This window comes from Linepithema humile, chromosome 4 (assembly GCF_040581485.1).
Source record: "Linepithema humile isolate Giens D197 chromosome 4, Lhum_UNIL_v1.0, whole genome shotgun sequence".
In the NCBI taxonomy this organism is placed as follows: domain Eukaryota; kingdom Metazoa; phylum Arthropoda; class Insecta; order Hymenoptera; family Formicidae; genus Linepithema; species Linepithema humile.
This window is the reverse complement of record NC_090131.1, coordinates 28,717,713-28,739,436: the sequence shown is the minus strand read 5'-3', so window position 1 is coordinate 28,739,436 and position 21,724 is coordinate 28,717,713. Positions and strand designations below refer to the sequence as shown.

At 33.4% G+C, this 21,724-nt stretch overlaps 3 protein-coding genes and 2 long non-coding RNA genes across 10 annotated transcripts in view; 2 read left to right on the top strand and 3 right to left on the bottom strand.

Moving 5' to 3' along the window:
• The window catches only part of LOC105673414 (uncharacterized), a 29,110-nt gene extending 21,828 nt beyond the window's left edge, over positions 1 to 7,282 (bottom strand). For 2 of the 5 annotated variants that reach the window (XR_010889973.1, XR_010889970.1), the window contains exons 1-5: positions 4,080 to 7,281; positions 3,567 to 3,796; positions 1,590 to 3,206; positions 1,154 to 1,302; positions 218 to 1,051 (exon numbers count right to left, since the gene is read on the bottom strand). This is a non-coding gene — a long non-coding RNA (uncharacterized lncRNA). Of the gene's footprint in view, positions 1 to 217; positions 1,052 to 1,153; positions 1,415 to 1,589; positions 3,207 to 3,566; positions 3,797 to 4,079 lie in introns of all 5 variants that reach the window. The other 3 variants (XR_010889974.1, XR_010889971.1, XR_010889972.1) reach the window with 3 other exon arrangements.
• Positions 7,283 to 7,539: 257 nt separating this feature from the next.
• On the bottom strand, positions 7,540 to 9,997 carry LOC105673310 (uncharacterized). Its single transcript, XR_010889975.1, has 3 exons — positions 9,350 to 9,997; positions 7,996 to 9,188; positions 7,540 to 7,690 (listed from the first exon to the last, which is right to left on the bottom strand). It is a non-coding gene; the product is annotated as an uncharacterized lncRNA (long non-coding RNA).
• A 401-nt stretch (positions 9,998 to 10,398) lies between these two features.
• Positions 10,399 to 13,000, top strand: Mon1 (vacuolar fusion protein MON1 homolog). Its single transcript, XM_012368983.2, has 7 exons — positions 10,399 to 10,824; positions 10,930 to 11,252; positions 11,327 to 11,570; positions 11,648 to 11,932; positions 12,027 to 12,217; positions 12,300 to 12,402; positions 12,460 to 13,000. The coding sequence occupies exons 1-7, from the start codon at positions 10,534 to 10,536 to the stop codon at positions 12,598 to 12,600; spliced, it is 1,578 nt and encodes a 525-aa protein (XP_012224406.1). The 5' UTR covers positions 10,399 to 10,533; the 3' UTR covers positions 12,601 to 13,000.
• Prp38 (pre-mRNA processing factor 38) lies at positions 12,990 to 14,345 on the bottom strand. Its single transcript, XM_012368987.2, has 3 exons — positions 14,059 to 14,345; positions 13,553 to 13,920; positions 12,990 to 13,460 (listed from the first exon to the last, which is right to left on the bottom strand). The coding sequence occupies exons 1-3, from the start codon at positions 14,220 to 14,222 to the stop codon at positions 13,069 to 13,071; spliced, it is 924 nt and encodes a 307-aa protein (XP_012224410.1). The 5' UTR covers positions 14,223 to 14,345; the 3' UTR covers positions 12,990 to 13,068.
• A 459-nt stretch (positions 14,346 to 14,804) lies between these two features.
• Positions 14,805 to 21,617, top strand: Tmhs (Tetraspan membrane protein in hair cell stereocilia). 2 transcript variants are annotated; one of them, XM_012368988.2, is made up of 6 exons: positions 14,805 to 15,136; positions 15,387 to 16,312; positions 16,638 to 16,832; positions 19,757 to 19,844; positions 20,148 to 20,302; positions 20,435 to 21,617. In XM_012368988.2, exons 2-6 carry the CDS (start codon positions 16,096 to 16,098, stop codon positions 20,665 to 20,667), a joined length of 888 nt encoding a protein of 295 aa, XP_012224411.1. In that variant the 5' UTR covers positions 14,805 to 15,136; positions 15,387 to 16,095; the 3' UTR covers positions 20,668 to 21,617. The 2 variants fall into 2 exon arrangements, with proteins under 2 accessions (XP_012224411.1, XP_067210235.1); XM_067354134.1 differs by lacking the exon at positions 14,805 to 15,136 and having other exon boundaries at positions 15,167 to 16,312.
• Positions 21,618 to 21,724: the final 107 nt, after the last annotated feature.

The following is a 21,724-nucleotide window of genomic DNA, read 5'->3' as shown; positions in this document are numbered from 1 at the left end:
GCATCCAATTTCTTACGCGGATATCTAAAGTCAGAAAATCATTATATAATGTCATATATAATGTAAAAATTAAACATTATAAATTAATAAATAAAATCAAATTTTGAAAAAAAATTAATTAATATTTTTTTGTCATACACAGAGAGAATGCATTTTTAAAGTAAATAAACTATATATTATGGTCGGTATTATTTTAATATAAATTATTGATACGTACGTTATTAAAAATGTAGAAAAAGAAATATTCAGGTAATTTCAAGATAACAAATGTGCTCGAAACAAGAATAAGCATCTTTGTAATCTTACGCTGAAGCATTTTATCATTAGAAATCTTAATCCTCTCATTAGAAGAATCGGACGCTGTAATCATGGTTTTACGAACACGATTTTGCTGGTAAATGTGGTATCCTATTAGAGTATTGCAGATTACTATTACGAGAGCAGGTAGAGTAAATATTATAATAGAATCTATAATATTTTTAATCCGTATAATTCCTTTCTGATGGTGAAATCTTATAAATTCGAACGCATGAAACATATTTGTTTTCCTTTTTTCTTCTATTATTTTATTCATCATGATATGAAAAAGAATATATAGAATGCTGCGCAAAATCGCTATTCCCATCAGCGTGATTACTACGATTTTTGCTCGTTTGACAGTGCACCAGGATCGACGTAGGAGCGGATACTTCGTCACTATATATCGCTCGATGGTAAAGGCTACTATAAGCCACACACTCAGGAACTCGGAAATGTAGTTCAGAAAAACTATAAAGGTCTTAAACCAAAACAAATAATTTTTGTTTGGTTTTATATCCATTAATTCAAGCCATCTAATGAGTAATGTTGTCGAATAAACAATGTCGCTTATTGTTATCACGCCCAAGTAGATGTTGGACGAGAAAGAACGCATCTTTTTACGGAAGAGTACAATAGCAGATAAACAGTTTCCTAAAAGACCCAGAATAATAAAAATCGGCAGACCGTACTTTCTGAAATTTAAAAAGGTCTCAATTCCACTTGCAATTCTACGGTCTTGCAATTCTGCGGTCTGAAGAAAAAAATAAAATTGCTTTATGAAGAGAGTGATGCGAAAATGTCTGCCTACAATATTTTTGTTACATAAGTCGTTGACTTTTTTAATTCTACTTACGTTCACAAGTGAATGAAGCGTCAAGTCACGCATCGACATTCTTTCAATATCATGAATGAAATATTCGGTCATATTTCGCAAACTTTCGTCAAGATCTCTTTCGTTCTTACAAACACGCGATCGTAGTTCGTGTTTAGATATGCTAAAATCTTTCCTGAGATTATTTTCAGAATACATCCTTACTTATAATTGTGGATTGTTTGCAACAGTTGCTTATGAAATGAAAAGCAAAAAGCGGTATAATCAAGTAGCGTCACGCGTCTGAGAAAGCGTTATAACATATTATATATATATTATTATATATATTATTATTATTCATTAAAATCAATGAATCTTGCATATAAATTCTATTTATCGATATACTTATTAAAATAAATTTTTTACGCAAAATATTAATTATTCAAAATTAAATGTCTTATGTGGTTGTCTCACTCACCTGAGAGTCGTTAAAAATTCTGAAGCATTCAAATACGGGTCTACAAAATCTCAATAATTTCCCGATTTCAATCGTTGAACTGCTAAATACTGACGATGCAAAATCCACCGAAATACTGAATGTCGAGACGACTGACTTGAATGATGATATTATTTCATTCTGGAAGTTTGTGGCTTACCAAATTGATTAACATTTTGACTGTAACGTTGCTCATATCCGTTGATATGTGAGTTTCTATAGGACCTGTCGCTCTACTAAAGTATTTATAATAAGATTAAAAAGCAGCATTAAATGTTACTAAAATAATACATAAAATTAATTACGAATAGAATTTTTTATTTTTCTCATGGAAGATATTACAGTGGACATAGTTCTTTATTAGTATAATATTTATGATTACATGGCAATTGTGGTTATTGTATATTACGTATTGAATGACATATTATGTATTGTATATCATGTATTGACAAAAACAATAAAATATATTTTACTTTGTACTGCTTAATTAATATTAAATTTTAGTTTTATTGAATTTATACATTTGAATACAAAATTATCGTATTACTATTATAAGAAAATTTTGATACTGATATTTGTTTTTAATATTGGAACAAATATACCTGGCGCAAAATAGTTGATGATTGCTCTTACAACATAAAGAGATGCAATAAGTGTATGTAGAAAGTAAAAATTATAAAACACATTTAAAGCGTTTATTATATGTATATATATGAGAAATAATATGCATATGTCACACATTTGCTGCAACAGTAACATAATACGAAATGCTTTTTGAGTAATAGAAAGAACAGTTCTTGCTTGTACTGTTAACTGCTAAAACGATATTATATTATTTTTGTTCCACACTACAATATATTATTATATTAATATGGCATTTCAAAATAATGTTGTTACCAAATTATAATATATAATATAATTATGACGATTTAAAACATTTAAATTCGTTTTCTGGAAAATCATGATTTTTTAGTTATGTTACTGTTGCAACAAATGAGCAATGTGTAGTAAGTAAAATTATCAAACATGCACTTGTACATAAATACACTAATTCTATAGTATAGATATTTGTGATATAATAACATATAAATAGTACGCAATTCGTTTCTAATACGTTTTTTTCTTTTTAGAAAATATTTTTGTAATGAATAGATGTCATTTACGTAACTTTGATGCTAACAAATTGTCTTTGCATTACAATTTATGGTGTAATAACTTTCTTATTTTAAATAGATAAATCAACATTTTTTTCTAAGATATATAAGTCAACATTCGTTAATAGAATTAATAAAACAATTGTTTTTTTATGATGCACTAAAACACATACTACATACATGTACATATGTGCATTATAAATTTTTTAAATTGTTATTTTTGACGTACTTAATACTACTTTTAATACAATAATAAGATTAACTATCTTATTTAACTATTTGCAGTTAATTATATTTTTATGTAGTTATAATGTATGACTATATTATAATCACTCGTATGTATATGTATATCAGGAGTTCTACCTTCTTTTGAAAAGCTTTCAGTTGTGCGTTGTTAGTAAATACATGGTTTTGTTTGAAGTGCGATTGAATGTAAACTTGTAAGCTGTAACAAAATGCAAAGTATTGTCAGATTAAAAAAAAATTGGCTTATTTTTCCTTTTATTCATTCAATTATAAAAGTCATATAACAAAGATAGTAATAGAATTTTTAATTAATGTAATGTAAGTATGCACACACTGTCAAAAAATTCGGTAAATTTACATAACGACGGTGTAAAAGTTACATGATAAATAATGGAAATGTACTAATTGTAAGAAAATACTATAAAATTTATAAAATTATGTAAATTTGCAATATACGTTTAGTAAATTTCTGCTAATTATCATGTAATTTTTACATCCACTTTTGTAAATATATCGATTTTTTTACAGTATAAAACGCTGTGTTTAATTATCGTATTACCTTATTATAACTGCATAATTCGATATTAATCATTTTGTTACTCATAATTGTCCCTCTCCATGATATTTCTGTTAATTTTTTATATTTGTACGTTTCGTAAATAAGTGGATGAGTTCTCTACGAAAAATTTGTCCCGTTGCGCAGTAGAGAACAAAATTTATACTGCAATGTGCCATGTCTAACAACTGGAATGTTAGCATCATAACAAGCACATTGACATATTTCATTAACTGAAAAAATTATTATTATTATTTTAATTTTATATAACTATTAATAATAACGTGTCATATCTTAACGCATCCAATTTCTTACGCGGATATCTAAAGTCAGAAAATCATTATATAATGTCATATATAATGTAAAAATTAAACATTATAAATTAATAAATAAAATCAAATTTTGAGAAAAAATTAATTAATATTTTTGTGTCATACACAGAGAGAATGCATTTTTAGAGTAAATAAACTATATATTATGGTCGGTATTATTTTAATATAAATTATTGATACGTACGTTATTAAAAACGTAGAAAAAGAAATATTCAGGTAATTTCAAGATAACAAATATGCTCGAAACAAAAATAAGCATCTTTGTAATCTTATGCTGAAGCATTTTATCATTAGAAATCTTAATTCTCTCATTAGAAGAATCGGACGCTGTAATCATGGTTTTACGAACACGATTTTGCTGGTAAATGTGGTATCCTATTAGAGTATTGCAGATTACTATCACGAGAGCAGGTAAAGTAAATATTATAATAGAATCTATAATGTTCTGAGTTCGTATAATTCCTTTCTGATAGTGAGATCTTATAAATTCGAACGCATGAAACATATTTGTTTTCCTCTTTTTCTTTTAATATTTTATTTATCATGATATGAAAAAGAATATATAGAATGCTGCGCAAAATCGCTATTCCCATCAGCGTGATTACTACGATTTTTGCTCGTTTGACAGTGCACCAGGATCGACGTAAGAGCGGATACTTCGTCACTATATATCGCTCGATGGTAAAGGCTACTATAAGCCACACACTCAGGAACTCGGAAATGTAGTTTAGAAAAACTATAAAGGTCTTAAACCAAAACAAATAATTTTTGTTTGGTTTTATATCCATTAATTCAAGCCATCTAATGAGTAATGTTGTCGAATAGACGATGTCGCTTATTGTTATCACGCCCAAATAGATGTTGGACGAGAAAGAACGCATCTTTTTACGGAAGAGCACAATAGCAGACAAACAGTTTCCTAAAAGACCCAGAATAATAAAAATCGGCAGACTGTACTTTCTGAAATTTAAAAAGGTCTCAGTTGCACTTGCAATTCTACCGTCTAGCAATTCTGCGGTCTGAAGAAAAAAATAAAATTGCTTTATAAAGAGAGTGATGGGAAAATATCTGCCTACAATATTTTTGTTACATAAGTCTTTGAATTTTTTAATCCTACTTATGTTCACAAGTGAATGAAGCGTCATGTCACGCATCGACATTCTCTCAATATTATGAATGAAATATTCGGTCATGTTTCGCAAACTTTCGTCAACATCTCTTTCGTTGTTACAAACACGCGATCGTAGTTCGTGTTTAGATATGCTGAAATCCTTGCCGAGATTATTTTCAGAATACATCCTTGCATATAATTATGGATTGTTTGCAACAATTGCTTATGAAATAAAAAGCAAAAAACGGTATAATCAAGTGGCGTCACGCGTCTGAAAAAGCGTTATAACATATTATATATATTATTATATATATTATTATTATTCATTAAAATCAATGAATCTTGCATATAAATTCTATTTATCGATATACTTATTAAAATAAATTTTTTACGCAAAATATTAATTATTCAAAATTAAATGTCTTATGTGGTTGTCTCACTCACCTGAGAGTCGTTAAAAATTCTGAAGCATTCAAATACGGGTCTACAAAATCTCAATAATTTCCCGATTTCAATCGTTGAACTACTAAATACTGACAATGCAAAATCCACCGAAATACTGAATGTCGAGACGACTGACTTGGATGATAATATTATTTCATTCTGGAAGTTTGTGGCTTACCAAATTGATTAACATTTTGACTGTAACGTTGCTCATATCCGTTGATATGTGAGTTTCTATAGAACTTGTCGCTCTACTAAAGTATTTATAATAAGATTAAAAAGCAGCATTAAATGTTACTAAAATAATACATAAAATTGATTAAAAATAGAATTTTTTATTTTTCTCATGGAAGATATTACAGTGGACATAGTTCTTTATTAGTATAATATTTATGATTACATGGCAACTGTGGTGATTGTATGTTACGTATTGAATAACATATTATGTATTGTATATTATGTATTGACAAAAACAATAAAATATTTTACTTTGCTTAATTTTACTGCTTAATTAATATTAAATTTTAGTTTTATTGAGATTTATACACTTGCATGCAAAATTATCGTATTATTTTAGAAAAATTTTGATGCTGATATTTGTTTTTAATGTTGGAACAAATATTCCTGGCGCATTCAAAATAAATGAAGATTGCTCTTACAACATAAAGGGATGCAATAAGTGTATGTAGAAAGTAAAAATTATAAAACACATTTAAAGCGTTTATTATATGTATATATATGAGAAATAATATGCATATGTCGCACATTTGCTGCAACAATAACATAATACGAAATGCTATTTTTAAGTAATAGAAAGAACAGTTTTTGCTTGTACTGTTAACTGCTAAAACGATATTATATTACTTTTGTTCCACACTACAATATGTTTTTATGGCATTTCAAAATAATGTTGTTACCAAATTATAATATATAATATAATTATGATGATTCAAAACATTTAAACTTGTTTTCTGGAAAATCATGAATTTTTAGTTATGTTACTGTTGCAACAAATGAGCAATGTGTAGTAAGTAAAATTATCAAACATGCACTTGTACATAAACACACTAATTATATAGTATAAATATTTGTGATATAATAACTTATAAATAGTACGCAATTCGTTTCTAATACGTTCTTTTCTTTTTAAAAAATATTCTTGTAATGAATAGATGTCATTTACGTAACTTTGATGCTAACAAATTGTTTTTGCATTACAATCTATGATATGATAATTTTTCTATTTTAAATTGATTCTTTCAGATTATTTCAAATAAATCAACCTTTTTTTCTAAGGTATATAGATCCACATTTGTTAATAGAATTGATAAAACTGTCGTTTTTTTATGATGCGCTAAAGCATTGTACATACTACATACTACATGTGCACATATGTATTATATATTTTTTTAATTGTTATTTTTGACTTACTCTTAACACTTTTAATACAATAATAAGGTAAACTATCTTATTTAACTTATTGCAATTAATTATATTTCTATGTAGTTATAATGTGTGACTATATTATAATTACTCGTATATGTATATGTATATCAAGAGTTCTACCTTCTCTTGAGAAGCTTTCAGTTGTGCGTTGTTAGCAAATACATGGTTTTGTTTGAAGTGCGATTGGATGTAAATTTGTAAGCTGTAACAAAATGCAAAATATTGTCAAATTGAGAAAAAATTGGTTCATTTTTCCTTTTATCCATTCAATTATAAAAGTCATATAACAAAGATTGTAAAAGATATTTTGATTAATGTAATTTAAATATGCACACTGTGAAAAAATTCGGTAAATATACACAACAAAGATGTAAAAATTAAATGTTAAATAATAGAAATGTACTAATTGTAAGAAAATAGTAAAAAATTTATAAAATTATGTAAATTTGCAATATACGTTTAGTAAATTTCTGCTAATTATCATGTAATTTTTACATCCACTTTTGTAAATATATCGATTTTTTTTACTATATAAAACGCTGTGTTTAATTATAGTATTGCCTTATTATAATTGCATAATTTGATATTAATCATATTGTTACTCATAATTGTCCATCTCCATGATATTTCTGTTAATTTCTTATATTTGTACATTTCGTAAATAAGCGGATGAGTTCTCTACGAAAAATTTGTCCCGTTGCGCAGTAGAGAACAAAATTTATACTGTAATGTACCGTGTCTAACAAGTGGAATATTGCAATCGTAACAGCCACATTGACATCAGAACCAATTAACTAAAAAGATTATTATTATTTTTTTTTTTATATAACTAATAATAATAATGTGTCATATCTTAATGTATTCAATTTTTTACGCGGATATCTAATGTCAAAAAATTATTATATAATGTCATTCATAATGTAAAAATTAAACATTATAAATTAATAAATAAAATCATATTTTGAGAGAAAATTAATTAATATTTTTTTGTCATACACAGAGAGAGAGAGAGAGAGAGAGAGAGAGAGAATGCATTTTTAAAGTAAATAAACTATATATTATGGTCGGTATTATTTTAATATGAATTACTGATACGTACGTTTCTAACAATGTAGAAAAGGTAATATTCAGGTAATTTCGAGATAACAAATATGCTCGAAACAAAAATAAGCATCTTTGTGATCTTATGCTGAAGCATTTTATCACTAGAAATCTTAATTCTCTCATTCGAAGAATCAGTCGCTGTAATCATGGTTTTACGAACACGATTTTGTTGGTAAATGTGGTATCCTATTAGAGTATTGCAGATTACTATCACGAGAGCAGGTAAAGTGAATATTATAATAGAATCTATAATGTTCTGAGTCCGTATAATTCCTTTCTCAAGGTGAAACTTTAGAAATTCGAACATATGAAAGATATTTTTTTTTTTTTTTTTATTTTTTTTAATATATCATTCATCATGGTATCAAAAAAAATATATAGAATGCTGCGCAAAGTCGCTATTCCCATCAGCGTGATCACTACGAATTTTGCTCGTTTGACAGTGCACCAGGATCGACGTAAGAGCGGATACTTCGTCACTATATATCGCTCGATGGTAAAGGCTACTATAAGCCACACACTCAGGAACTCGGAAATGAAGCTCAGAAAGTTCATAAAGATCTTGAACCAAAACAAATCATTTTCTTTTGGTTTTATATCCATTAATTCAAGCCATTGAATGAGTAATGTTGTCAAATAGACGATATCGCTTATTGTTAGTACGCCCAAGTAGAGGTTGGATGAGAAAGAACGCATCTTTTTACGGAAGAGCACAATAGCAGACAAACAGTTTCCTAAAAGACCCAGAATAATAAAAATTGGCAGACCGTACTTTCCGAAATTCAAAAAGGTGTTAATGCCATCTACAATTCTACGGTCTAGCTGAAGAAAAAAATAAAATTGCTTTATGCAGTCAGTTATGGGAAAATGTCTGCCTACAATATCTTCGTTACATAAGTCATTGAATTTTTTAATTCTACTTATGTTCACAAGTGAATGAAGCATCATGTCACGTATCAACATTATCTCGATATCACGAATAAGATATTCGGTCATGTGTCGCAAACTTTCGTCAAGATCTCTTTCGTTATTACAAACACGCAATCGTAGTTCGTGTTTAGATATGCTGAAATAATCTTTGCCGAAATTATTTTCAGAACACATCCTTGCATATAATTATGGATTGTTTTCAACAGTTGCTTATGAGATGGAAAGCAAAAAACGGTATAATGAAGTTGCGTCACGCGTCTGAAAAAGCATTATAACATTATTATATATATCATATTATTTATTAAAATCAATGAATCTTGCATATAAATTTTACTTATCGATATATTTATTAAAATAAATTTTTTACGCAAAATATTAATTATTCTAAATTAAATGTCTTATATGGTTGTCTCACTCACCTGAGAGTCGTTAAAAATTCTGAAGCATTCATGTACGGGTCTACAAAATCTCAACAATTTCCCGATTTCAATCGTTGAACTGCTAAATACTGACAATGCAAAATCCACCGAAATACTGAATGTCGAGACGACTAACTTGGATGACGATATTTTTTCTTCCTGGAAGTTTGTGGCTTACTAAATTGATTAGCATTTTGATTATAACGGTGCTCATATCCGTTGACATGTGAGATTCTATAGAAGCTTATCACTCTATTAAAGTATTTATAATAACATTATAAAAAAAGCAAAAAATATTACTAAAATAATACATGAAATTTATTAAAAACAAATTTTTTAATTTTTCTTATAAAAGATACAGTAAACATAGTATTTTTAGCATAATATTTATGATTACATGGCAATTGTAGTTATTATATGTGTATTACGTATATTCAATGACTAGAACAACAAAGTATTTTATTTGATACAATTTGATTAATATTATATATTTAGTTTTATTAAGATTTATATATACTTGCATACAAAATTATCATGTTACTATTTTAGGAAAATTTTGGTACTAATATTTGTTTGAATAATGGAACAATATTATCAGCGCATTCTAAATGGTTGATGATTGCTTTCTCGTTTTGACAACTATTTGCAATGCCAAATACAAATTTATTTTATTTTATCAATCTAATTGTAAGTATATTGATCAAAAATGCTTACAAAGGAAAGATATATGTACATGTAATAAAATTATCAAACATGGGCAAACTTGTATATCAATACACTGACTGATATAGATATTTGTGACATAATATATAAATATTATGCAACACATTTTTAACATGTTTTTTCTTTTCTTTCTTTTGAAAATATTCTTATGATCGCGCGATATTTGCGTCATTTTTGTAATTTTTATGATCACAGGTTATCTTTACATTGAGATTCACGATATGACAATTGAACTATTTCAAAAAATTACATCAAACTTACTTATCTGATTATTTAAATTTGTGTAATGCGCATAAGATAAACTTCTCCTCATCAGCAGTGCACTACAGCGCACCTAACAGTTTCGCGATGAGTTAATATGCAATGGCGGCCGGCCTGTGGTGGTCTGCCGCCGTTAAATGTCAAATTTTAACGAAAATTGTGTTGTAGTGATTTGTTGATGAGTTTTCCGGTCGTAGAGAATGGCCGCGAAGGAACCGACCGACGTTGTTGAGTCGATCGATGATGGCATAGCCGAACCCGGAATTGAGCCCGGCGCCTCCACGGAGACGATGTTGGTCACCACTGACAGCTTCGACGAATACGAGCAGGAAATGAGCAGCAGCATCGACGGTGACAGACAAATGAAAGAGAGCACCAACAGCACCATCTCCGAGATCCAGGAAGACAATGTGCAAGACATTCCCACGACGCCCAACGTCGTCAGTCCGCAAGAGTCCGAGAAAACCCTTTCTCTGGACGATGCCGAAATGGTTCAGTTTTTATAAATCTCTTTTGCCAATCAATTCGCAGTCCAGACTCCATCATACGTAATCCAATTGTTTTGGAAGTAAATAGTATTAATTGGTGCATTTCAGGATGAAGTCACGCATCATTTGGGCCAAAGCAGCATAGATGCGGACCCACTGCGTTGCAAGACATGGCTGGCGCAAAAAAAGCATATTTTCATCTTGAGCCAGGCAGGAAAACCGATATATTCTAGATACAGTTCAGAAGACAAGCTAGTCACAGTTATGGGAGTTATGCAAGCTCTAGTGTCATTTGTTCAAGCAGGCAGTGATATGATTAGATCGGTACATGCAGGCGACACAAACTTTGTCTTCGTTGTGAAGGGTCCATTGATTTTAGTAGCAGTGTCCAAAACTTTGGAAAGTGTGCCTCAGCTCACTTTGCAATTAACGTATGTGTTGATTATAAAAACAATATCGTTTTATAAAATATTTTGATACTCATACACTTGATTGCTTATTGCAGATATGTATATAATCAGATAATCTCTGTGTTAACACAATCTCAACTAAATAGAGTATATGATCAGAGGAGAAACTTTGATCTAAGAAGATTACTAAGCGGCAGTGAAAGACTGATAGATCATTTATTAAACTTTATGGACAGAGAGCCAGCTTTCTTTTTAGGGGCTATCAAATGTTTGCCCTTGCTTCCTTCTATGAGAAGTTCCATTACACAAACTATTATTCAAACGTGTGCTAAAATCAAGGTACAACACATTTGAAGAATTTATATGTATTTCTGGAACTAAATGAATATTATTAAGAGAAAAAATTTTTTTTTCAGAATTTAGTATTTGCGATACTTTTAGCTAACAATCAATTGGTTACACTAGTTAGAATGAATAAATTTTTCCTACATCCAATGGATTTGCACATAATACAAAATCTGGTAGACAGCTCAGAGTCTCTTAAAACCGCTGAAAGCTGGACGCCGATATGTTTGCCGAAATTTGACTCCAATGGATATATGCACGGTCACGTTTCATATCTGGCAGAAGATTGCCAAGCGTGTTTATTATTACTCACAGTTGATAGAGATGTATTTTTTGTGCTATCAGAGGCTAAACAAGTAAGAATTATTGCGCAAAGTGAAATCGATTAACTGCAAAATTATGTGAATATAAATTTATTATACACATATATATATATTTCTTTCTCAATAGAAAATTGTAGAAAAATTGCGGCGGACAAATTGCCTGGAAGCGATAAATGAGTCTATGAACAAACCAACGATAACAACTGCTGACATTGGGCTACCCGAGATGCGACATGTCTTGTATAAATGCAAAAGTACTGCGCAATTTTGGAGCCCCGGACTTCAACCGCCTTATACAACAGATGAAGAAATAGAGCGGTAAATTCTTAAACTTATCTCACTAAACGATTTAACACCTGTGATCAAATACATAGATATATAAAATGGGTTTTTTTTTCAGATTACTAGGTCTTTATCAATGTTTGCATCACAGATTGCACTCTCCTAGTCGACCCTTGAAACTTATATTTCAGCAATTGGATAAAGAAACAATGTTGGCATGGGTAAGAAAGTATGCAGAAAGTTTTTTTTTCTTTGATTAAATACGTAAATTTTTTTAGGTTGCTTCTGGTTTCGAATTATATGTAACATTTGAGCCTTTGGTGACGAAACCAGACGCTATCGAGGCAGTGAGCAAGCTGTTAAAGTGGATAAAGAAGGAAGAAGAGAGATTATTCATTCTGAACTCGCCTACGTTTTAAACATCAAGTATTTTGTTTTTATGAAATATATAGGAGCATGTATCTTTCGAGAATATGATATAAAAACGAGGGAAATATTCATCGACCAAACGTCATTTCAGCAATATGCAAGATATATTGCAGTAAGAATTCCAAAACAATGCATAAGTTTCTAAGGGCAGGAATATAGTTATTATTCGTCCATTGTTATACATTGGTAACGATATTATTCACTATTTTTTTATTTAATAGATCAATTGTAATATATAATATATAAGCAATGTGAAAATGTACATATATTTGAGCATCTTATACAGATTTGATTCCGGGAGTGTATTATAATTTTAATACGGAATTCCCGCAACCGTTATATCAGCGTTGAATACATTCAAGAAAGATTAAAAAAAGGATTACTTATTGATTTGTCTTTTTTATTTATCCAATTTGTATAAATAGTACTTGACAAAATGTCTTCCACATTGTCACATTTTAATGCCTAGTTCTATCGCGCTCTCTCCTTCTATCTCTGTCTCTTTCCCTTTCTCTTTCTCTCTCTCTTTCCCGATCGTCTCTTCTGTGACGATCTCTGTCTCTATCCTTATCTTTGTGCGATGAAGAGTGAGATTTCGGAGATTTGCTGCGTTTACGCTCTCTCCTGTCTCTATCTCTGTCCCTCTCTCTGCTTCTCGATCTAGGTTTTTCCTTCTCAGATTTTTTATCAGACCGAGGATGTCTCTTGTCCCTGTCCCTGTGACGATCTCTGTCCCGTTCATGGTCATCTAGTCTTTTGCGTGGTATTTCTTTAGTTGGTGGAAGCTCTTCTTCTTCGGATGATTCGATACCATCATCCATGTCATCTTCTAACGCCGATATCTTTGCTTCTGTTTATACACAAATACAATTAAAAATAAATATATATATTAATTAGAACTAGAAATATATATATTAAATAGAACATGATTAAATAATATACCTAGCTCATTGTTCTCTTCTAAAACGTGCCTTTTCTGAATTCTTGGTAAAATAACGTCACAAGATCTTTCATCCCTGAGAAGATTATCAATAAATTCATCCATATGTACAAGCTCAAAAACGCCCTGTTTATTCTGGTGTCTGAGCTTTCTGTTGTCGTTGAATAATGGTTCAAGATATTTGTAACAGTCTAAGGAAGAGCCAGTTAATCTCATATACAATGCACCTAAAGCCCGAACGTATTTAAATTCTTCGTTCTTTATGAACTCGACTATGATATCTTTCTCAGGCTGTATTTGGAGCATTTTTAATATCAGGCAAAGAAATGGTGTGGGTTTTACATTGCCTCCGTATACGCCTCCTAAATATCTGGGTAAATAGAAAATAAATACAATTAATTTTTAAAAAAATCACATACATCAGTAGTGCCTTTTAAAATATAAATGTCGATATTTAAATAGAAAAATGAAATAATATTATTATAGGTTATGTTTTGCTTTTGCTAACCTCAACTCCATTGCTTTGTCGACCAACAATTCGGCTGTTAAGGCGAAACATTCTTCCTTCCAATATTTCGAATCGTATATTCGAGATCTGATGATCTTTTCCACTAAATATTGTGGATTTGTTCCGCGAATAGATTTAGCATCTTTCACCGTGCGGTTTGCCATTTTGTATTTTGTCACTAGTTTTGTCAGATGTCACCAGAGAGCACCAGTTCTCCGGAAATGCAGTTTACGCGGCCGATACAACTTTGCTACATCCAGTTGCATTCGTAATGGAATACGAATGCGCTAAAAGAGAAAAACGTTTTGAAATAAATATTTTTAAAAATTTATAAAAAAACTCTTCTATGATTATGCTTGTAGATATCATTTTCCTAAACTCTTTCAAATAAACGACACATTTCAAATAAACGAATTATCTGAAAATTTATTTATATTACTATCGTATTTTTTATACATATATCTCCATAAATATTCAATCTGATTTTTAAAATATTAAATATATATACATCCGCGAATAATTCTCAGAGCTCTGTGACTTATAAGCCTCACAAAAAGGCCCGTTATGCACAGGTAGAGAAATCGGTTCTCGGGTCCAACGAATCCAGTATACGTGCCACCTTTTCGGTGTCACCTTTCTCTTTGCGGCCCCTCGAAGTCCGCGAGGGACCGTTCATGCGGCGGGCCCCTCTCTTCCGAGTTTTTTTTTTTTCTCCGTCCGTCTCTCTTCTCCTCGCGCACACTCACCTGGCAACCCGGGCTCACCTGAACGGCCATCTTGAGGTGCGTTGTCGTATCGCCGCTCCTCGTCTTTCTCTCGAGTCGCATTTTCCGCTCGTCCTTGTAACCGGCTGCTCGTCGCATGCGCCGTCGCTTGCATGTGCAAAACCTCGCGATGTGCAGCGCAGCAACATAGTGATCGCGCCGGTAACATTTGTCGCTTTAATCGTGCTTCTACCTGGTACGCTTTCTCTTCTACGCATTCCGATAAGGCCCTGTCGTCGATGACGTCATTGGTATTCTCTTTCGGAGCTTAATCGCGGGATTCCGAGGAAATACCGCTTCCGCCTATCACTTCGGTGAGTTGGATGCAGACACGCGGAAGAGAAATATGTCTTGTGTTAATCGCGTTTCTCAAGTAGCCGTAGCGATCATTTTTATCCTAAAATAATTAAACTGTTTGTGTCTATTGGAAAATATCTTTTTTTTTTTCATTTTATTTAAGTGTAACGTGATTGCAATAAAAAATTGTAAATTTTAGTCAATGAGACTAATCATTAACCGAATTGAACAATTTTTAAACGAGTCACTCATTTATTTTGCCAACAGTTCATTCCGCATCCTTTATATTTCTGCGATACATTGCTCAAGCGGAGGAAAGGTGCGCTGATCTAACGACCGGTGAACGTGCTCGAACACACCTAAATGAAAATGTCACGGACGGCGTTGCTGCCGGTTTGATGCTAATACGACCGTGCGATCGTTTTGTTATTTCGGAGTACTGTGGGATCCGCGATGAAGCAACAATCGAGAAACGAGTGAAGATTCGTCCACTCCGTTCCATTGCAAAAACGAAGAAGATAATTTCGCCAGATCCTGAATGAAGCTCACATCGGACCTGCGAAGGGAGAGCGATATTAATTGTGAAATTATTGTGTCGTTAAAGTAGCGAAAGTACGGTTCTTTGTTTGAGTGAGAAGTTTCTCGTGAATGGACTCGCGTGTCTTACGCACAGCGATTCCATTGTTGTTGAACAATTGGACGGTGCAGAATACGTTCCAAGATCGACGACCTTTTCCCCGGGTTGTGATAACCGCGCGAGTCGGCGCGAGGAATCGGTGCGCTTGAAGCCGCGGATTCTCATCGCTTCCGCGGATCTAATCGACGGTTCTTCTCGCGGTTCTCTTGCGTTTCGTGCGCGAAACTTGCGGGGTTCATGTTATGTTTGAACGATTTCGTCAGGAAGAATCACTCTTGAACCACGTGTCAGTTGAAACATCATTTGCGTTGACAAAGAAATCGATTCCGCGATATCAAGATGGGTTCGAAGATCGAGTACGTCGAATCTTCGCACATGTACGCGACCAATTACATCCGCAACTCTAAGGCAATCGGCGTCTTGTGGGGTATCTTCACCATATGCTATGCCATTATCGGCGTCGTCGCGTTTGTCACACCCGAATGGCTCGGCGATCTGGAACACGAGAACCCCGGTAGATTCGGATTATGGATCAGATGCAGCTACGGCGGTAATGGTATGTTTGTTTTGGAGAATTTTTACACATACCTATTTATAAAAAATTTAATTTTCAAATTAATTTGAAAATTATTTTGACTAATCTTTTTTTTTTTTTTGTGTTTTAACGTTTTTTTCATTTAATAATTTAGTTTAATTTATAAGATAGTGTATATTTATGTTACATTTTATCTATTTTGTTACTCGCTGTATATTATACAATTTCTTAATTATTAATATTTCTTGATCAGCAATTTGTCAACATTTTAAATCCTCAGACAAAAATTAAATCATCAATTAATTAAAGACTAATTCAAAATATTTTACGCCTTATAATTTTGTAGGTGAATTAGGCGAGGAATGCATCGGCCGACTGGATGACCTGTCGACTATCGCCAACGTTCCCTTCCGAGCCAGCACGATTCTAGTCGGCATCGCAGTGATAATCGCGCTACTGGCGATCTGCGCGATGCTCATGTTCTTCTTCTGCCAGAGCACCACCGTTTTCTACATGTGCGCTTGGATGCAAGTGGTGTCAGGTAATTAGCGCGGTCTCGCCTCATAAAAAAAGCAATTGATTTCTAAATTCTAAATTTCTCGTGCGCGTAATAAGAGCACTAGGGACTTTCCGCGAACGCGTCTATTTTTAGAAAGTGCAACGCGGCTGGTTTAGCGGTCTCGCGGCCTATTACTGCAATCTCGGCCGTTAAGTCCTTATCAGCGAGATGCAATTGCAAATTACACCAATGCGTCGCGCAGGGGGGGCCGGAGTGTGACGCAATCGCTCCGCTTAACGAGCCTTTATTGTGGCGAACTTTATCGATCGGTTCCATCACGCCGGCGGGGATAACGATTTTAACACGATCGCCGCCGGAAATTGCCCTCGTGTCACGGTTTCGTGCGCCCGCGAGAAAGCTCTTTCGCAAAAATTTCGCGGCGAGAAACAGAGCTGTTAATTACACGCTCCAAATTAATCGCAAATATCGACGTTCCGATGCATTTCACGCTGTCGAACGTACCTCTTTTCGCGAACAATGCCCGATCGATGTTCTTGCTCGGTTAGAAAGCGGACGGTAACCGCAGAATTGTGCAATATAATGCTGAAGTAATAATAACGTACTATTGCGAGAATAACCGTTTCATTGATGGATGGACATATCGTTAAAGATGTTCACGTTGGCTGAACCGTTATAGCAGGTATTAAACATACTTTCGTGTACAATTTTTTTTTTAATATTACGTCTTCGTGCGCGAAACGTGGACATTTGCTTCTTTTGTGAAACTGTAAAAATGAAGAGTAAGCGTTACAGTAAAATATTTCGTTTCTTACACAAAAAAAAAAATTTTTTTTTAGGTCAACGAAAAACTGTGTTTTACCTGAAACTTTAATTGAGGACGATAATATAAGCAGCTCGCGCTAAATGCATTGATACTTTCTCCAGATAGCTCACCATTATCCGGACATGTGTGTAACTTTTAGCGTTTCCGCATCGTGATTTCTAAGCGCTCGTTATCGGGAATCCGTTTCGGCGAACGCGTTATTAAGACACGCGGAACGCTTTTACGCACGCTTTGAAGTACATCGTGCAGCATCACGATGTACGAAGGTTCTTCTTCTGCGATTGTAATCGCGTATTAACATCGCTCGTGGGCCGCCGACAAGTCGCGACGGCCAGCGAAATGTAGAATAGACCGTTATAACGTACCCAAGCCAGTCTGCATATACCGTTCGTCAACGCCTCTATGATTAACAGAAACCTGCGATCGTCAGTTGAGTTGATATTGCTGGAATAATTTACAGAGAGAGAGAGAGAGACGTAAGCTGCATCCTAATCCCGATTAATTTCGATACGTAAAGTGTATCGATGTGAATTTTGTACCCCAATGACCTGTTTTCCCACCAATGACACAATCTATCCTTGACACAGTCTTGATAAGATACTGTATGATTCATAGTATTATAGTATCTAAATTATGCACCCTAATATTTTATTTTGCATAGTTAATTATCAAAGTTGTCAAGCCGCGCCTTACTTTTTTAATTGCAAATATAAGATGAATGTCCCAGTGGTCAAACATGTAATCTCCGGCCATATATTTACAAAACAGTTGTTATTTAATATTTATAAAAATATAAAACCTAGAAATAATATTTAATAAACGTTAGTCAATTAAATTTATATATTAAAGGATTTGAGAATCGTTGTGTAACATTTAATTACGTAATAATTTATACAATGAACTAAAGTTGTATTATGTGTGACAATTTGAATTAATCTTTAACGATTTGTTAAGAGCAAGTGATTTTTTTAAAGCTGAAAAGAAGCATTTTTATTTGATTGAAAAACAAACTTTCGAATTTCTCAACACCTTCAGAGAATCTTTTGCAGAAATATATAATTAATAATTACACTGTTTTGGCTTTATTTCAAGTAAATATTAATATTTATTATTTATAAGAAAAGTTGAAAAAGTATTACTTTGATGGAAAAGAATGATATCTCAACGATAATTAACTGTTAAATATCCCAGTGGTACATTTATCTTGTATAATAAAATCTTAATTTATGAATAAATTTTCAACAATACGCAATGACACAATTAATTATTTTACGAAAATGACACAATACGCTTCGCAAAACGTTGATTTGAATTAACGCGCGTGTAATTTGCTTATTCAACGTAACTTATATAAGTCAAACTGTCCTGTAACAAAGTTTCGGCGATGTCAGCGATTCGTTGCGAGCGAGCATCGGCGGTCGGCTCGAATCACGACAGTGAAAGTTACAGACCGCGAATCACGCTGGATGCATAGCGTGAAGCACGAAGAGGACAATCGAGGATCACCAAGGATTTAGATGATATTCCAATTATTTGAATTACAAAAATTATCGGGGCTCTCTGTTAGAACGTAACGTATATGTTTCAGCGTGCGCGATGCATTCATGCATTGAAAAAAAAAAATCGCTCGCTCGTAGGAAAACAATTTTCTCGACTCACCGTGGAAAACATAGCGGGTCCCAGAAAAGTTACGGCTGTTACAAGTCCCTTTCACTACCGGCCTCGCGTTGCCTCCCTGCACAATCGCATCCGTATGCGCGGAGGTATCGCACGCGCGCGTGTAAATGTGCGAACGCAATCCACGCGTTTGCTCCATCTAACTGCCGTGCGGATGTAAGCGATAGAATCATAAAGAAACCCGTTGCGACGCGTATTATTAAAGTATCGGACTTGTCGCAATAAATCCTCGAGGAATTCACGTTTAAACTCGCTTCGTGCTTAGCAACGTCTGCGAAGCGTAATCGCCTGGAAAAAGAGAAGAGTCAATACAAATCGCAGCGATGTTTATCTTCTCTCTAATAGCTTTGAGTGACAACGTCACACACACACACACACATATATATGTGTATAATTAAATACCGTCTTATGCAACTGGAATGGTAATACAGGAATTCTTTTTCAGCGATCTGCATGGCGATCGGAGTGTGCATCTATCCTCTCGGCTGGGACTCGCCGGTGATTCGTGCCGTTTGTGGCGCAGCTGCATCTAGGTGCGTATTTTTTCAACGCACACAATATCTCGAAGAACAAAATAAAATATGCAGAACTGAATTTTTACATGAAAAATCTTGTCAAGCAAAATTCTCAAAAGCGTTAAAGAGGAAGTTTTCTCTCGCGAGCTCTCATTACACGCTCTTGTTACATCGAAACCTTTTAATTAGACGCGTCTTTCACACGCGAATTATCGGTGCGACGCGATGAGCAACAGTAGTGCTGCTTTATGCGTTAAACATGTAATCGCGATAAGAATGAACGTGCGAAAAGCAACAATTAAGAAAGTATTCTTCCGACAGATACAATCCTGGCGCCTGTGCCGTGAGATGGGCGATACCGCTCGCTGCAATTGCAGCTTTGGACGCGGCCACCTTGTCCGCCCTTGCCTTCATTCTGGCCTCCAGACACGTGAGACTGCAACCGGAACCTTTCAACAACGGATCCTTGTACAAAGGTAATTAGCGGCACTTCTTTCAAAAGGATCGTCGTCGGATTTCCGTCGCTTTATGATATAACTTTTAATCTTTCTTTTTCGTAGAGAGTAAAACGTATCGTCATAGTGATATCGTTGTCTCGTTTGTCGCAGGTGAAGTGAATCCGGGCTACGTCAACGAGGCTCAAAGCGTAGCTGGTTCTCGCAAATCCTTGTCCTTGAGACCGGTGCTCCTGGTGGCGCCGCCCGAGCAGGATCGCTACAGCGAGCTCTCCCGTGCAAAGTCGCACTCGCATCACAGCCTGTACACCCCGGCGCCGTCGCATCCGGTGCACACGATGTCCACAAATACTCTCAATCACTCGCAGCATAATTTCCAGCTGTGAGACAACTTACCGTTGCGATACAAGCATGAAAATAGATCTGTATATAACTTGAGAGACGGAACGTAATTGTACATAAGAGAAAATGCCGGAAACTTTTTGTAGAATCCGCGTCTCAAGTGCAGTCACTTGAACTACTTGCAATTCTAAGTTTTATCCGAGATGCGGAAAATGTTGTTTACGATAACTTATCTATAAACGATGCAGATGCGAAGATACAAATAGTTTCTCAGCGACTGAGAGTGTTCATTATTGTTTGTGCCGTGATTATTTCTACATATATGTATCGTCTATGTTACATCGACATTATGGAAAGAAATTGTCTTCCTTAAACTGTTGACTTTCCACATATATATATATATACAATTATATATAAATAATTATTAAGTTTAGACCAATCAGCAGGAAAATGTGAACTAAAACATATTTTTCTATATAAATTTTTCTTTAATCTTCTAAGAATTTTATACTTGTCTTTATATATATACGTAATTAGATTCTAATTGTGTAGCTTTATATCAGTTTCTAACTGCAATGCATTAAACGAATTAAGAGATTTCGTTAATTTAATTCATACTCATTTACATATGAGTTATAAAGTTTAACTGTTAAACGATAATTCGAAAAAACTGTGCTCTATAAATGTTATAAATCACAATCCGTGCCGTATTATCGAAGCAATATATTATTTGTGTTATGTAATTATTTAAGTCTTTAATCACTCACCAATGTGCCTTTATGATTTACCAAGAATAATATCCGTAAAGTAAATTTTCTTTTTACCATAAAATCACTGTTTTCCGAATTTAATTACCTGCACGATTTATGCAATCCGATGACTTTCAATTAATTCAACGGGATGACGCGTAAAGAAGCAAAATCTTGTACATAAAAGTTCTCACCTTCGGTGAAAAGTATTGTTGATGCTCAATAAAAATCAATGATTATTCATAGACCGTTGGATCGTAAAAGTTGTCAAAGATTATGACTACATCGGCCATGTTTCGCAATGCAACTATTCCTGTACCGATGTCGTTTTCCTATTCTCGTCATGCATAAA

Bases quoted from the DNA above. Each gene is read 5' to 3' on its own strand.
- Mon1 (XM_012368983.2), top strand. From the start codon at position 10,534: ATGGCCGCGAAGGAACCGACCGACGTTGTTGAGTCGATCGATGATGGC. The intron at 11,253-11,326 runs GTATGTGTTGAT...TGCTTATTGCAG, and splicing joins CAGCTCACTTTGCAATTAAC to ATATGTATATAATCAGATAA. The intron at 11,571-11,647 runs GTACAACACATT...TTTTTTTTTCAG, and splicing joins AAACGTGTGCTAAAATCAAG to AATTTAGTATTTGCGATACT.
- Tmhs (XM_012368988.2), top strand. From the start codon at position 16,096: ATGGGTTCGAAGATCGAGTACGTCGAATCTTCGCACATGTACGCGACC. The intron at 16,313-16,637 runs GTATGTTTGTTT...ATAATTTTGTAG, and splicing joins ATGCAGCTACGGCGGTAATG to GTGAATTAGGCGAGGAATGC. The intron at 16,833-19,756 runs GTAATTAGCGCG...ATTCTTTTTCAG, and splicing joins TTGGATGCAAGTGGTGTCAG to CGATCTGCATGGCGATCGGA.
- Prp38 (XM_012368987.2), bottom strand. From the start codon at position 14,222: ATGGCAAACCGCACGGTGAAAGATGCTAAATCTATTCGCGGAACAAAT. The intron at 13,921-14,058 runs GTTAGCAAAAGC...CTATTTACCCAG, and splicing joins GACAAAGCAATGGAGTTGAG to ATATTTAGGAGGCGTATACG. The intron at 13,461-13,552 runs GTATATTATTTA...GTGTATAAACAG, and splicing joins AGAAGAGAACAATGAGCTAG to AAGCAAAGATATCGGCGTTA.